At 44.2% G+C, this 17,807-nt stretch overlaps 1 protein-coding gene across 1 annotated transcript; it reads right to left on the bottom strand.

Moving 5' to 3' along the window:
* Positions 1-10,152: 10,152 nt before the first annotated feature.
* ENSA (endosulfine alpha) lies at positions 10,153-17,039 on the bottom strand. The gene is made up of 4 exons (XM_069603631.1): positions 16,804-17,039; positions 15,023-15,148; positions 13,547-13,713; positions 10,153-10,902 (listed from the first exon to the last, which is right to left on the bottom strand). Exons 1-4 carry the CDS (start codon positions 16,858-16,860, stop codon positions 10,887-10,889), a joined length of 366 nt encoding a protein of 121 aa, XP_069459732.1. The 5' UTR covers positions 16,861-17,039; the 3' UTR covers positions 10,153-10,886.
* Between the last annotated feature and the right edge of the window lie 768 nt (positions 17,040-17,807).

Genomic DNA, 17,807 nt, shown 5'->3' on the forward strand with positions numbered 1-17,807 from the left:
CTGTGCGATCAGCTTCTAGAGAAGAGGGCCTTGAGCTGTCTGACAGAGCCTGTGCAACTGGGGAAAAGGCACGATCTCCTGGTCACAGTTTCACTGAACTCAATGATGTCAAACATTCTTGTGGTTCCAAAACTCTGTACTTTTGGATAGTTTCTGCATGTACCCAGTTTGGGTCAGTAGAAAAGGAAATGACTCAGAAATGTAATAGAGGGAAGTCTGAGGGTGATTCAGACTTTCCTTATCATAATAGATGCTTCAGACATGGACTTTAATGTCAAACCAGGACTCATGATCACTGAATGATGCCACGACTTCCCTTTGTATACTTGCATGCATACATGCTAAGTCGATTCAGTCGTGTCAGACTCTTTGTGACCCTATGACTGTAGCCCACCAGGCTCCTCTGTCCGTGGAATTTTCCAGGCAAGAGTACTGGAGTGGGTTGCCATTTCTTCCTCCAGAGGATCTTCCTGACCCAAGTCTCATGTCTCCTGCGTTGGCAGGCAGGTTCTTTACCACTAGCACCACCTGGGGAGCCCTTGTTTATTTTGAGTAGGTGGTATCTAAGTGGGGTGATTAAAGGTGCTGTGAAAGACAGTTCAAGGAATCCACCTGATTCAGACTGCGTATGAAGGCAGATTAAGTTATCTCTGCTGCTGCTAAGTTGCTTCAGTCGTGTCCGACTCTGTGCGACCCCAGAGACGGCAGCCCGGCAGGCTCACCCGTCCCTGGGATTCTCCAGGCAAGAACACTGGAGTGGGTTGCTACCTGCCCCAAATTTCCTTCCTAGGTCTACTTGTGTTTGAATTTCTACCATGAGTTTTATATGCAGTTACAAATATAAATACTGTAGTGCAAGTATCAGTTTGATGTTACTAATTGGGTTTGGGACTGTAAGGTAGGTAGGTAGCTGGTACTCGATCACGAACAATACTTGTTGCTCTAGCAGCTGACATGAATAATTTGAGAAAAGTGTTTGTACTGTGTTCAGCCTTTTCAATCTAAATATAATAATAAAGATTTAATAACCAAGAGTTCATGTTTTGTATTACTCTCTAGTATCTACCCATGATAAATATATCAGAAGAAGTAAAAAAAAAAAAAAAAAAATCAAAAAAAGTCCATCTATTATAAAAACACTAAGTGTTTCTGTCACAAAAACTTCCGTTTATACCAAAACTCTTCTCTTACCTGAAGGGGCCACTTTACCACAATGTGGCTGTCAGTGTTGAGTGCTCTCTTCCTGTCAGAAGTTAATATTTCACAGAAAAAGCAATCCTTGGTTGGCGTTCTGAGCACTTGACCTTTACCTGCTCTTAGTCATGTGGGTCATCTAAAAGTTTTCCAAGAGGGAGACCCAGCTTTGTGTGCGGAGTGACCTTCCAACATGGTTCTCTCAGAAGTTTCATTTCCTGGCTTATCCACTACTGCTGCCATTCAGAGACTGTTGAAAGAGGTCAAACTCTTTACTTTTTTCCAAATATTCACAGACTAATCTGAACATAAGTTAGTGAACAATTTATTCCTTCAACAAATATTTATTGAACACATATGTGCCAAACACTTGATACTGGGGATGGAGCAACGAGCATGACAGAGTCCTGGCAGGAGGCCAATACTCGATAAAGGTGTGAATGAAGGACCCTCCTCCAGCTGTTCCTTTAATCTAGCTTACTTGTTCCTCTTTCTGATCACTGTTCAAACTACTATTCCATTTCCTTTTCCCCAGAATGTCTTTTCAGAGACGGAAAGCTTAATCTTCCCCTCAGAACCTTGAGAGGCAGGCCTGAGGACGCTGCACTCCACAGCCCTGTGAGGCCTTCAGTCAAGACTGGCACCAAACAACTTTTGAGCCAAATTGGGAGCCTTAAGGCTAATTCATTGCACAAGTGGTTGCCATCTCTACAATCTTTGGACTCTGCCCCAAATGCAGAACTCTCCTACTTTCAACCTTGGTCCCATCATTTCTCTGATACCTCACACAGAAACTCCTCTTTAGAGAATTTCCCTCAACCCACTCATTTAAATTACACTGAAGCTACCCTCAAACATGGCTTTATTTGCAGACCTACATGGTTTTCCCCTCCTATATCAGAAAGGGGGGGAACTGAGACACTCCTAGTTCCCTAGTGCCTTCCTCAGGCCCTTATTTTTCCAAGACATTTGCATGCAACCCCTCCTACTTTGGAGTTCATTCTGTCAAGCTAAATTCTCCTTCATATTCTCTGCTATTCTCGGTCACTCCTATACCAGGACTGGAAGTTGGCTTCATCTTCTCCTCCCTAGTCTTGCATAATTCTAGATTCATTTAAACACCTTGATTTACTGACCCAACACTCTAAGCCCGTAATTCTTTTATTGTTGCTACTGTTGTTTTCTAAGTTAAGACACCTCAACTTTCCTTTTATATAAAAAAATATAGTTAGGCTTAATAAGAGAGAACAAAAGCTCAAACACACAGGAGCCACCTACCCTGGCAGCTTGATATGGAAACTCCCTCAGCTCTTTAATACCCCAACGATCTTTACCTTTACTCCACTTGAAACGCCTGTTCCTATTGCCCTTGTCATGACATGGAAGAGTTCCAACTCTGAAATCTTAAACGCCAACATCATTCTGACACCATGTCCCGAGCTTCCAGCTTTATCACTTCTAAATCATCTGCTCTTTGACCTTATTAAGACTTCTCTGACCTGAGTTTATCATACTTTCCTTAGCCTACCTTCTTACCCAGTCTGAACCAAGTATTCCTTCTTTCAGAACACCTTCTATCCCCTTGTTCCTCTGCCAGTCCTCTTCATCTGTCTATAAATCATGATCCAGGATCTACACAATAATAAGTCTTCTCTGCTCTTGTACCCAGGCAGCTAGGTGTTGCTAGAGAAAACAGCAGAAATAAACGAACTGATACCATTCCAACGGTATCATTGAGTTGGACCATAAAAAAGGCTGAGTGCTGAAGAACTGATGCTTTTGAACTGTGGTGCTGGAGAAGACTCTCAAGAGTCCCTTGGACTGCAAGGAGATCAAACCAGTCAATCCTAAAGGAAATCAACTCTGAAGATACATTGGAAGGACTGATGCTAAAGGTGAAGCTCCAATACTTTGGCCACCTGATGTGAAGAACCAACTCACTGGAAAAGACCCTGATGCTGGGAAAGACTGAAGGCAAAAGAAGAGGGTGGCAGAGGATGAGACGGTAAGATAGCATCACCGACTCAATGCACATGAACTTGAGCAAACTCTGGGAGATGGTGGAGGACAGGGAAACCTGGTGTGCGGTAGTACTTGGGGTTGCAAAGAGTTTGACACGACTTTGTGACTGAACCACCACCACCATTCCAGTGGGCCACGCGTTCCAAGGATTATACGCTCATGGTTTCTGTTAGATCCTCAACACTGTTTCCTAATTCTTTTACTTAATAATACTACTTTTTGTCATCTCTCTTTCATCCTCCTCCCTTTCATCCTCTCTTCAATACTGTGGCCACTCTTAAGTCCCCTAACTCCCACCTTCCTAACTCTCAAGTAGTAACTTCACATCCTATTCCACAAAGAACAAGAAAGCCGTCAGACAAGGACTCCTATAAATTACCGACCCCTATTCACAAACAGCTGTGAGTTTACCCGTTGTATCTTTTTTTAAAAATCATTTTTTACTGCTTTACAATGTTGTGTTAGTTTCTGCTGTACAGCAAAGTGAATCAGCTATGTGTGTGCAGAATCACGTGTGTGTGTGTGTGTGTGTCTCCCCTCTTTTCTGGATTTCCTTCCCATTTAGGTCACCACAGAGCACTGAGTGGAGTTCCCTGCGCTCTACAGTCGGTTCTCATCAGTTATTTTATACACAGCGCTGTGCATGTGTCAACCCCAGTCTCCCAGTTCTTCTCACTACCCCTTCCCGCTGTGGGGTCCATAAGTTTGTTCTCTATGTCTGTGTCTCTATTTCTGCTTTGGAAACAAAGTTCTGTATCTTCACCTTGAGTCTCAAGCAGGATGAGGCATCTGCCCTTCTGCTTTAGACCAATTTCTTACTCAGCTGGCTTGCTAACTAGATTAACCTCAGTACCTCACCTTGTACAGAGGATAGCACATATGTCCTCAATTAATGTTTGCTGAACTATTGTTTAATTAGCCACATCCACTTGAGTTGTTTCCACACCCCACCCTTTTTGGAGCCCTGCTTTTTGGTTATCATCCTTCTCTATGATGCCTCTACTTTTACTTGTTTCTTTTACTTGGTAAATATCCATGCCTATCATTCCCATTCTAAAACAACAACAGACAAGAAAACCTTCACACACCACTCAGGTTTACAAGCAAGATTCTACCTCTACAATACACTGAAACTGGTCCCAAAAGATTACTAACTGGTAAATCAAACTGACACCCTTTCATCCATCAGAAAAAAAACCAAAAAACAAAAACTGTGATTTTATTCTTGTTTTTAGAATTAAAAGTACCTCTAATCATCAAATAGATGCTCATTGTCAAAATCTTGAAAAGTACAGAAAGTAGAAACATACATACACTCCTTAAACCATAATCTTGAAAGTTATTCACAATTTTGGTGCACTGCTTTCCTGAAATTTGGGGGCACCCTGGTGGCTCAGATGGTAAAGAATCTGCCTGAAATGCAGGAGACACGGGTTCAATCCCTTGGTCGGGAAGATCCCCTGGAGAAGGGAATGGCAACCCACTCCAGTATTCTTGCCAAGAGAACCCCATAGACAGAGGAGGCTGGCAGGCTACAGACTATTTGGTTACAAAGAGTTGGATGCAACTGAGCGACTAACACTTTATTACACAGTGAGATTTAAACTTAACTTGTAACAGTACTTTACACTACTGACTGCTTCCATTAACTCTGTTCTTAGGCACCCCATCATCCTGACTCTATTCTAGTGAGCCTGTTTCTCTGTTTCCTTCAGGTGTCAGTCTTTCTGCTCCCTGTCCATGGCTTTACTCGTGTATCCTGAGGTCTACAGAATTTGTATCTCCTATTCTGAAATTTTCTCCAACCTCTAGATGCATAAATCCAGTAACTTAACATGAATCGAGTAACCTACTCTTGGATGTCCTACAGGCACCTCACATCAACTCCTCTGCAAAATGAACTCATTGTCTTCCATGCCAAACTTGCTCTTCCAGCTGTATTCTCTCTGGATTACGGCATCATAGCTTACCCAGTAACTCAGGCCAGAAACCTCAGAATTTTTTTAATAGTGTCCCGTCTCTTTCCGAGTTCCACTCCTCACATCAATTTCTGTTGATTGTACTTCTCATGTATCTTTTGAGTCTGTTCAGTCTTCTTCATCCCCACTATCATTACCTTATTTCCTCATCATATCTAACCTATAGTACTGTAGCTACATACAGGTTGTTATTGTACCTCAACTAACCCATGGTTAACAGTTTACAAGTACAGAATTCTCCACTTAGATGTTTGTTAAACTTATGTCTCAAATTGAATTAATCATCTTCCTTTTCACAGTAGCCTTTTCCTATTCCATCCCATTAGTATTTTCTTAATACACCCATTTTACCATCTCCAGTCTCCTCCTGACACTACAATCAGAAAGATTATCTAAGGGGCCAATCTGATCATGTCATTTCCTTGCTCAAAATCTTTATTCAGCATCTTCGCACTGACTCCAGGATGAAGCCTAATGGGCCCTCTGTGACCTAACCCTTGGTTACTTCCACCCAGGTCCAGCCTACTATGCTACAGTTACTCAATTATTTTAAGTTTCCAGAATATAATACCTCTGCATCTTTGCAGACTGTTCCTTCCACCTGGAAGGCCCCCTTTCCCAATCTAACCCCTTTCCCTAAGTCCTACTACTCTTATCGTATTTCAGCTCAGAAGCTACTCTCCGTGTAAGGATTTTCCTGGCTGATCTCCCATTTATTCAAATTAGGTGCCCAGACTCTACTTCCAGAGCATTTTATGCTCTTCCCTATCTTAGCTCCGAATCCTTGTACTCTAATTACTGTCAGTCCACCTATTCTCAGTATATCCCTCAATAGTCTGTAAGCTCCCTGGGCAGGAACCATACCTTAGGCACTGCTGCAATCCCTGAAGTAAGGGCTTTACATGCTCTATCTTGTTTAATCATCACGGCAATCCCGTACAGTGGGTACTACATCATTCCTATTTTATAAAATAAGTAAACTGAAGCAGAGAGTTTAAGAAACTTGTCTCAAGTCATTCAAATGTATCAGAATCAGGATTTAAAATCAGGAAACTTGATGCTAGAACCAGTCCATCACTAAATCTATCACTTCTAAATCTCACTGGAGAGACTGGTGCTGAAGCTGAAGCTCTAATGCTTTGGCCACCTGATGCAAAGAGCCGGCTCATTGGAAAAGATCCTGATGGTGGGAAAGATTAAGGGCAGGAGGAGAAAGGGATGACAGAGGACAAGATGGTTGGATGGCATTGCTGACTCAATGGACGTGAGTTTGAGCAAGCTTTGGGAGATGGTGAAGGACAGGGAAGCCTGGCATGCTGCAGTCCATAGGATCACAAAGAGTTGGACATGACTGACAGACTAAACTAAATTTCACCTCCACACGATTGGGTGGTGACCTATTTAAAACACAGAACTAGAATTCTTCTTTGCAGTCACCTCCGTGGTTCCTATGCCTGCCTGCAAATCATATCCTTCTGTCTGCCTTTCTGGCCTGGTCTCCAGTCCCTCCCCAGGACTCACTTGATACTGTACTGCAAACTCAGCAGATTCCACATTGCCTCATGCTTCTCTTAGTGTTGGTCCTGCTACCAAAATGCCCTTTCGCACCTTTCTAGAAAAATCTCGTTTCTCCTTTGGACTTTGCTCCATGAAACCTTTCCTGATTACTTTCTTTTGGGGTGTGCCATGTGGCTTGTGAGACCTTAATTCCCTAACCAGGGACTGAACAGGCCAGGTAGCAGAAGCGTTTCCTGATCACTGTCTTCGCCATCCCATGCAGGCACTGGAGTTCTGCCTCCACTCTCAGAAGCTGTGTGATTTGGCCAAGTTACTGATTTAGTTTTCTCACGTCTATAATGGCAGTACTAGCTACTTCGTAGAACTGTTGTGAGGATTAAATGAGGTGATGTAAATTAAGGACTTAGCAATGGGCTAGATGTAACTACTATTAAATATTTGTCCCTATTCCTCTATGTCGCTAAACTTCTATCGCTGCAAGCTTAACACTGCAGCATGATTTCCTCAGGTGTAGTTACCGCACCAGAGTGGAATCTCCTTGCAAGTTGTTTGTTTAGTCTCTAAGTGGTGTCTGACTTTTTTGCAACCCCATGGACTGTGGCCTGCCAGGGTCCTCTGTCCATAGGATTTCCCAGGCAAGAATACTGGACTGGGTTTCCATTTCCTACTCCAGGGGGCATATTACAGGCACTTATCAACTAATAATTAAACTAGATTATTTAATACTACCCATCTTTTAAAGCCCAGTTCAATTTCCATTTCTTCTACTATTTACCTAATGATTCCAGCCCTTTCCCTTCTCTGAATTCCTTTACCACTATCCTGCATTATATGTAGAAGTGCTATCTCAGTGAGTCTTCAAGTTCTTCCAGGGCAGACACCATCTCTTACACTGCTTATTTGCTCAATAACTGCTGCTGCTGCTGCTGCTAAGTCACTTCAGTCGTGTCCAACTCTGTGCAACCTCATAGACCATAGCCCACCAGGTTTGCCCGTCCCTGGGATTCTCCAGGCAAGAATGCTGGAGTGGGTTGCCATTTCCTTCTCCAGTGCATGAAAGTGAAAAGTAAAAGTGAAGTCACTCAGTTGTGTCTGACTCTTAGCGACCTCATGGACTGCAGCCTACCAGGCTCCTCCGTCCATGGGATTTTCCAGGCAAGAGTACTGGAATGGGGTGCCATTGCCTTCTCCTAGTATTTCCAATTGCAAAGAGTCAAAAACTGCTAGTATTTCCCAATTACTTGTAAATTAAAATATCACTGCCCAAGCATGGGGGGGCCTTATCTTTTTAAGTAAGTCACCCACCTCTAAGGAAATTCAGCCAACAACTCATCTCCTGACTCTCCTCTTAGTTCACAGGAATTCTGCTTAGAACTACAGTAATCTGGACACCTTCCGGTGGCCCAATGGTTAAGACTCTGTGCTTCCACCACAGGGGGCATGGGCTTGATCCTTGGTCAGGCAATTAAGATCCCATATGCTTTGTGGGATCTTATTACATTAATTTGCTTTTATTTGCATGCCACTGTCATACCTTAGCTTCCAAGGGAAGAGATCTTTCCTTTCCTTGTAGACCTCCTTCAAGGTCCAGTAGAGGGCACTATGCACATAAGGGCTGCTAGTGTGGGTGTGGCTGGCAGACCAACAGTAGGTATCTTCAATGGCAATTCTCCCAGCTATTTTCTTTTTGCCTGTGTTTTCCATGCTCAGGCCACATCAGCTTAAAATAAATGTGGCTGGACAATAATAATGATGACTTCATCCCTGCCACCCTGCATATCAGATGGCTCTACTGAGAGACTTGTCAACACAATTATCATTCAACCATGCTGGAGGAGTGGCAGAACCCTTGAATCCACTCTTTGGAATAAAGATAAAACACTAAGCTAAAACAATGAGCAAGAACAGCTTTTTGAAGCACTGCAGAATCGGACTTCCTGACTGCCTAGCCCTGTTGTATGAGAGCAAAGGAAAAGGAAAGGCAGGTTTTAAACTGGAATAGAAACAGCAATGACCATTTCTGGGTACCCCAGGATTCCTAAGGCTACAGCTTAAACCTAAGGACCAGGAAAGCCAAGAGCAATGGAAAAAGCATGTAAAAGCCTAAAAGTTAAGAGATGTTAACTCAAGGTCTTCAGTAAACTAGCACTGCCACCTTATAACTTATTTCTATGTCAACGTCCCTTCTCTTTATATTAAATGGAACTTAACTAGATGCTTTCACATTTGGAGCCTTGTTAACCTTATTGCCCAGCTGTTGCCACTTGGCAAACATAAAAGTAGGGACAATGTGCTCAAAAAGAAGTCATGGGACTGGCTTAAGGGGAATAAGACTCAAGAAACCCCATCATAATAAACACTCCTAGCTTTACATACATACATACATCTCCTAGCTTTAAGATGTAAGTTTATACTACTGAAGTGTATAAACTTTTTCATGTATTTTCTTCCAGTTAGATAAGAAACGCCATTAAAGGTGGGGCATGCGTTTCTTTAATGTATCTCCAAACCACCTAGCTCAGTGTCTAGCATGCTATTCAGAAAGGCTGATGGTTAGGAGGCATTGCAGTCCCCTGACTAAATTAGGAGAGAGCAAGTCAGCTTCCTGAGAAGTTGAAAACTTATTTGGAAAGTTTCTGATTAAGAAGAGAGAATGAATCACACGCTGAGAACAACATTCCTTCTCTAGTTCAGAAGTACTCCACCCTCTCAATGTGATAGAAATGTCTCTAGAATATCTCGTCTTCCTTGATGCATGCTCATTTGAGAAGATAACTATGGTAAAATCTCCTACTCATAAAATCTCCTTTATGCCTAAAATCTCCTTGGGCAAATGGGCAAGTTTCCATCTTCACACATAGTAGATTGGTGTGAGGGTGACAGAAGAAAAGTGTGAGTCTGTTTCTCCTTTGGCAACACTTCTTTTGTATATTACACTCACAGGTAGCTTTAAACCCGTTTCAGTGGCAGGATTCCAACGATGGTTAGCACATCATGAGGAAAGAAGTGACTCTGCCTCCTGCTGGCCACTAGCAGAAAGGCAGATCACTAGTGGTTACAATTCAGAGACACAGGAGCTTGAGAAGAAAAGGAAGACTGAAAGGGAAAACAGAGTGGCTTCCTTTCATGCTTAGCCTGGAGTGATCTTCAGGAGTCAATAAACCCTTCAGATCAAACACCGCAAACCCCTCATTTTGTGAGTCAGAACCTGAGGAAGATTCATCTTTGCATTAGCTATAGAAGTCCTGGTCTATATGCCAACGTCCCTGCACCCTCTCCCTAAATGATGGAAACGGAGAACCCAGACACATCCCATCTGAAGGGCCCCTGTTCCTTAGAGGCTCAGCACCCCACACCAGCTTCTCCTGAATGGTATCTTCAGTCTTATTTTCTTCCCTTTTGCCAAACCCCAATAAAACACACCAACTGCTGCAGAGAATTTCTGGGTTGGTTTTTTTTTTTTTCCCGTGGATCTTCTTCTTTGTTTTTTATTTCAAATACTGAAAAAGTCCCCTGGGCTCTGCGGAGCTCCCCACACTCATCCCCTTTCTCCCACACTCACTGCCCTTCTTCCCACAGCAAATCTACTTCAAAGACAGCATTTTTTTCCCCACCCAAACAATTAACATTCAGTTCTTAGCTTGTTCTGCAGAACCAGAGGAGTCATCCGCATCTTTCATATTTAGACAGTTTATCTGACATCAAGTCCCAGTCATATCCAAGCTAGCAAGGCACTCTTCTACACAGCTCAATTAGAACCCCTCACCTTTAGTCCATTTCACTCCCCCCAACCCACCCCCACCCCACACCAGCCACAAGGCCAAGAAGGAGGATAGTTAGGAATGTTTGTGTTATCAACTCTAAGTCCTAATTCATAACCCCTCACATCTCCCACTCCACCCTCTCAACCCCCCACCCCACCCCACCCCCAGGATTTCACTGAGATGTCTCCCAACAATTACTTGGAAAAAAAAGAAAAAACAAAAGAGTCAAGGTCTTGGTGCTCGGCCCAAGGGGCTCCATGCGCTGGGACACCGACGGGCAGGGGCTTCTGCCTCTCCAGCCCGCACCCGAGCCACCTCCTGACCCCTGGCTGCAAAAGCAGGGAGGGGCAGGAGCCAGCACAGGACCCAGGGGGCAGCGTCTCAGGATCTGGCGGAGCCCCGGGCAGCATCATTCGACTTGGCCACTGCGGACGAACACAGAAGAAGAGAAAGAAAACACTGTCAAGTAGTAAGGGAAAAAACCCTAAGTTCCACCCCAGTCTCTACCCCATCATTCTCCCACACTTATCAATCACTGGGGATACACGGCACATCTCTTAATCCTATCCAGAGAGTTGTCTTTTTTTTTTTAAAGAAGAGGAAAATTTTGGTCTTCGCCTAGTTACAACACTGTTCTCTGTCTTTTTGGAGATACCCAAGAAAACAAAGATCAAAATAACGAGGTTTTCAGAGCAGGCTCAGTTTCAGGGGCATGGCCAGAGCCACTTGTCACAGGGGAGATGGACGGACTGGGGTTGGGCGGCACAGAGTGATGAGGAGGCAGCTGCATGGAGGCCAGGGCCAGACAACACACGTGTTTTGAATGGACTTAATATTCTAGGTTTAATCAAACCAAACTGAATTTCAAAATGACCCTTTCTTGCCATGGAAGATATGCACTTCACGCTGTGGAAGCAGGTGGCATCTTTGTTTCCAAGACCGGGTGGAAAGACAGACCAATAGTCTTTCTGATTTCCCTATTTCTTCTATTCCTTCCTGAAACTGAGACTCACTGTGACTTCAGTCTTGAGGATTCACACTGACTGATAGAGAGAGCAGCTCAGACAGAAAAGAGTACAAAATTCGAAAAGATCGGAGATGAAGAAAACGTACAAAATTATATATATATTTATATATATAATAACATGACATATCTATGTACAACATGTCTGGGACGGTTGAGGAAACTATACAAGGATATTCGGCATTTTCCCCTTCCCACATGGACTTTAGACTAAGGAAGACAGCATGAGGAAATGAAGCAAGAAACACAAAAATTATATACAATTACAAGTGACAGTCAAGGAGTTGCCCTAGGGGCCAGGGCATCACGGCATCCTGCTCTCTCCTTCCTTCCTCACCAACTTTTTCCTATCCAATCTGAATGACGGCCTGAAAAGTGAACGGCTGGTCAGGAAAGATGTGTAGACACACCCCAAGGCCCCACGTGTGCATCAGCAAGTTCATCAGTTGTTCTCATTGGGCCAGATGTGTGGCATATCAGAACTGGTGGGCTGAGAGGTCAAGAGAGGACTAAAGACAGACTCTTCCTCTCTTGAACTGCTAGCTCTCACTTGGCCCTCTCTGTCCTAACTAGCAGACTGCATTCAGTGTGGTTCAGGCCAAGCTAGTGATAATCAGATAAACGATGCTGGCCACTCGCAGCCCCTCTTCCCTCCACCTGGTTCATGATCAGCGTTGCTACCTCTCAGAGCACAGGAGCTGAGCTCCAGGAAGGCAGAGGTTTCTCAGTGCTCCTTCTATTTCTCCCTAACTGCCTTCTCTAGCTTTCTCCAAGGTGAATCATCTCCTGAGAACCTGCTGCTCCCAGCCCCACAGCAGCACTAAGCCCCAGAGCGACCTTTCTTCCCTTTTCTTCCTGTCTCCCTAACAATACACCTGGGCAGCTGAGAACATCTGAAATGTGGGACTCCACACATGCATGACTGAGCATGTTTCTTCAGGCCCACAGCCTGGCTCCCAGAGCAGCCTTCTAGCAGCCAAGGCCCAGATTTTAGGAAAGAAGAGAGAGCAGAGGCAAGAGCCTTCGTGGCTAGCTTCTTAGAATTTTTTTTTCTTGACCCTCAAGACCATGACACTTATGAGGTCCTCTTGTCCGCATTTATAATCTCTAAATCTCAACTTCTCTCCTCACGTGGTCTTCAATGAGTTCTCCTCTGTAGTCTCCCCTATGGTCCTTCCTCACTTTTGGTTTTACAATGAATAGCACAGAGTTCTTCAGGATGTTAGAATCAGAATCAATCTGATCTACATTTGGATCTATATTACAGATGAAGAAGTAGAAATCCAGAGAGGTGAAGTGACTTACCAAGGCTACAGGTCAGTTCTGTCTAGAATTGAATGGAAACAGAACCCAGATATCCTGACTGCTAACCCACTGTTCTTTCCACTATCCCATGATACCTTCAAAAAGCAACATGCTGGAAGAGAGAGAGAAGGTGCCCATTTTACATGAATAATATTCGCCAGGGCAAATTGTAAAAGATACTGAACAAAGAAGGTTAGGTGGGCTTTAGGGTTTTAGGCAAGCACATCAGTTTTTCTTTTTGAGGGTTTGCTAAACCTGCCATAATGAAAACATGAAAGCAATAGCAGCCCAAAGGACAAAACACTTAAAGCACAGAAAACAGATCTCGTTCAATCTATCTTTCCCAATCATATCAGGTTAGCCTCGGGATGTTAGACCTGTCATATTATTCCCAAGGCTTAGCCTCACCTATTTTGGAACACATTCTCTTCCAAAAGGAGAAATGACATCTCCCCAGTTTCTCACACAAATGAAAAAGAAAGTCTGCAGCATTATCCAATCCTAGGCTCCTATTTCTGAGCCCCTACTTGGGCCACACGAGAGTGTGGAAATCTCAATTTAACCAAAGCAGTGAACTCAGAGCCTCTCTTTAGCCCATGTTACAGTCTCAGCAGCCCCCAGAAGCAGCATAGTCATTTCTGGCGAGCAAGCTGAGAAGAGACAGCTAGGTGCCTATGTCCCTGCCTATGATATAGAAAAGTCCAGTGGGTGAGAAGGGGGGCAGAGGGGACCCAGGTTACCCCGCAAGCTTGCTGGTGACGAGCGAGGACTTTCTCTGGGGCAGATCCTGGGGGGTGGGGATGTGGTCACCGGTCACCAGGTTCTTGTCTGGTCCTGCACTGGGCAGCTGCTTATTCTTCATCTTGGCTTTGGCCATGTTGTAGTCTCCTGAGTCAAAGTACTTTTGCTAAGAGACAAGAGGGAGGTTTACGTGAGTGAGGAGCTCTGGTCTTCCTCAAAAGCAAGGAGACTCAGGTCTACCATAAACCCTATAAACCTGCATCCACACTCAGATCTTTCAAGTCTTTTTTGATTAGCCTCATGTATACACAGCTTAGTATTAACTATATTTATGCTTTCTCCCCAATGTCTTCTGACTTTTTCACATTTGTAAGCAGTTTCCCAGCTAGGGTGTATATTTTTGGAGTTAAGAGATAGCTCCTATAGCCTTTTACAGCTCCATGAGTCCACAATGTTTCAACCATATTGCTGACTTTAATCCCAAAGGTTTATATAGGACCTATTAGCCTCCAATGGGCTTGGTGCTGGGGAAACAGTAATGAATAAGATATATAAAGGGTCAACCTGGGGCTCTCAGTAGATGATCAACCTCAAGCTAACAACCTCAAAACAAGAAACTGTTCTCTCAGACTATGAATAGAAACTGGGCTTGTTTCTGAGGATAATGTACTTTCCTCCTACTCCAACCACTCCCACACATGTTCCATGGCTGGGAGAGCCTGCCTACGCCTGTCTTGCTTACAGCAAGGTAAGCTGCAAATCAGCATCACTTCATCATCTGTGACTAAGACTCAGTAACTGGGATTCTCCACAGAGATCTGTTTCCCTCTCCATTTCATCTGCATAGAGAAATACACTGCAGGTTAATGACTGACAACCCCTCAGTCAGCTTTAGGTACCTCTGAGGACTGAGGAACCCGAAGAGGAGCTAGAAGGCTATGAAGGTAAGACTCTCCCTTGGGAGAAGGACCACTCTGGACTTTTCCAGTGAGTCTCTTCAGGCACCATAGTTAATGGCTGGTGCTAACTTCAAGGGCCTGAAGAAATCATTTCAAGTTGAGGAAATCTGTAGGACAGATTTCTGGGCCTTTCTTCGGAAATGATGCACCTCAAAATTTAGCTCTAATCCTACATCTGCAGTCCTAAAACTCCCACCATCCAAACAGGCAAACATCTGGAGGCTGTCAGCATTCCAGACTCTGACATCCTTCCCTCACTCTTCCAAGGCCATTCCTACATGCCCCTCCATTAAGCTTTAGTATCCTGAGGGAAATCAGAAAATAACTGATACCCTTTCAGGAATTTACAGTATTTGCCGTGGGTTTGTGGGTTTTTTTTTTACCAAGTTTCTAATTTTTCTTTACTACTGCCCAACAACAAAACCTTCATATCAGTGTTCAGCAGAACTTCCACAGATCTCATCCCTAAAGCCCCTTTGGTTCCAAAGTAAGAGGGTAAGAGATTGTGCTCCATACCCCTTTCTGGAGTCTCTTCATGAGGAAGTCGGAGCCTCCAGGCTTTTGTCCCAGGCTTGGATATTTGGCTTTTAGCTTTGCCTCCTCAGCTTTCTCAGGGAGAACACCTTCTTTCTCTTGGGTGTCCTGGAGGAAACAAATGGGGCCAGTAAAATTAAACACTGAGAAGCAATGCTTCCAATATCTGCTAACTTTTACACTATTACCTTTTCCTGGAGATCTACCCATTTGTAAACATGCTATTCACACTCTTAAATAAAGCCAGACCTTTGTTCAAATCCCTGAAGCTCAAGATGACTGTATTGTGAGAAAAAAATATAAGCTGTTTGTCACACTACACCCAGGGAACCACCCCAGTGACCTGTGAGTACTGAGTTAAAGGTAATACTGAAGAACAATACTTTAATCAAAGAGCAAGCAGTAGCTCACTTAGAACAGAAGCTAGGAAAGACAGAACAGAGCTAGCAGGGATTCTGGTGATGCAAGATTAGTAGGGAGATCTCCAGCTGTCTGTAAAATACAGTACAGGTCAAATGGGAAATTGAAAGGGATAACTGTTGAGATGTTCCCTCCTAAGCTAGGCTTTTGATAAATCTCTCTATGGAGGCTAGCTCTGTGGCCTTCTCCAGAAAGCACCTTAGCAATGGTCAGTACTGGAAAGCAATAATGGACAGCACTGTTTCCATAAACATTGTAGTAGGAAGGTGACAAGTAAACAGAAATTAATCTCAGGAAAATTAAGATATAGTGGGTTCACTAGTACTTACCCACCACCTCTGTCAAAAAATCAACACCTTCCCTAGTGATGGAGGTTTGGGAACATGCCAAGAGCCCAATTAACTTGCAGGGTCTCTTACTGTTGTTGTTACTGTCTGCCTCCCTTTTTTGTGGGCCCTGTCGCCCTCTTCTTTGACTTTTTAAAAAAGGACATGAAGCCAATTTGTGGTTCTTTTTAGTGGAATTGCATTCCTTTGCCTTGAAAACCTGGCCCATATATAACCCAGGGGTATTTAACGAACCCGAGTCCAGTACTAAATGTTATAAATCAAATACAAAACACCTAAAGAAGTTGCCGTGTTTTCATCACAGAATTGCGGGTGAAATAAGTCCCCACTATCTTAGAAGTCGGGGGGAAATATGGTGGCGTCTTTCTTTTCATGACTCTCTAGGGGTCTTTCCTAGGTTAACCTCCATTATTCTGTTTGAAACTCTAGCCCTCTTCAATTTTGTAAGGTCCTCTTTGAAGGTGGGCAACAGACCATCTCCAGGTATCAAAATGTCTCTTTGAGAAAGTTGCAGTCTTAAATTAGCCATGATAATTACTCTTCTCCCTTCCCCCGGTGCTGACCCCTTTTTAAACGTCTATATCTTGACCTGTATCTTTAGGATACAGAATGCAGGACCCAGCCTGGCTGTTGGTTCATTTTACCCCTACTAACCTATAACATACATCTCATCCGGAGACCACCAACCCCCTTTCATTCACCCACTCTTTTCAAACACCCGCCCCACGCTCAGATTCGGCCAATTACAGCACAGCTTCAATAGGCCTAGCAGTAGGTCTACTGACCAATCAGGAAGGGTACTATACTGATTGACAACCCAGCCAACTAACCAGAGCCAAAGCAGCAGGCCCTGTTGAAACTCACCCTGCATGACGCAAGACGTGGCCAACCCCTGCAGAGCCCGAGACCATGGCGACCAATCCGCACTGGTGGGAGACCGCCTCCCGCCCCATCACAATCGCCCCCAACTCGCCCACCGCACCCCCTCCATTTCACCTGCTTCTCCTCGCCGGTCTCTTCCGTAGGGTTCTCCTCTTCTTGTTTCTGGGACATGCTGGGACCGGGACTGTGGAGTGTGGGGGACCCGGGAAGTCAGCCGGAGAAGGGAAGGGGGAGGGGAAACGGGACAACCAGCACTGCTTCTTCAGCTCCTGTCACTAGGATTGCTCAGTCAAAATGGCGGCCCTTGCCTGTGACGTTGCGACCGCCCCTTCCTATGGGAGCCAGTGGGAGCTGTGGATAGGGCAATGACGTAACGATCTACCAATAGTTGCTGGCTAAATGTGGGTTCTATGGAAGCGACGGGCAAGCTGGAACGCCGATCTGGGAAGAGAGTGACTCACAAGGACCAATTGGAAGCACGTGGGGGAGGTTAAGGGGTGGTGCTGGTAGCTTTGGCATTTTCGCTCCTTTCGTGGGGGTCAGACTTTCTGCCGCCCTACCTCGTCGCCCCCAGGGGGCTTTTCTGAGCTTCGAATTGGAGAGCGAAAGGCTGGAAACCTTTTATTTCCAGGTGAAGAGGATTAAGCTTCGCGCAGTAGCAGAAAATTATCAATCTCCAGAAAATAATAGGAAGGTCAGAGTGGACTTTAAAGTGGTCCTCCTCACTCTTCCAGTGTGTCATTTAGGGTGTGGAATGGAGAGACTGAATGGTCCAGCAGAATATGGATGGCTTACGTTTCATCGTTTAACTCTTAACGTACAGTTTTTTTATTCGTTCAGTGCCATCCCATGGAAACTGAGCTCCTTGAAACAGCACAGGTCTAGGTACATGGTAAACACTGCGTAAATACTCGCGAACATATTGAGTGTTTGAAGATGGTACTGTTTTAGTTTTACAAGGAATATATATGTAGTAAGGCAGTCTTTGCCATAGAGGGTTTTCACAGTATGCTAGGTGTACCCAAATCTTCGAGATTAAAAGAGACTCATCTTCCTAGAGTGTTAGTTAAAAAACGTCATTTTTATATTAAAACAGTCTAATACTAACACTGAAGAAT

Source organism: Ovis canadensis, chromosome 1 (genome assembly GCF_042477335.2).
Source record: "Ovis canadensis isolate MfBH-ARS-UI-01 breed Bighorn chromosome 1, ARS-UI_OviCan_v2, whole genome shotgun sequence".
Taxonomy (NCBI): Eukaryota; Metazoa; Chordata; class Mammalia; order Artiodactyla; family Bovidae; genus Ovis; species Ovis canadensis.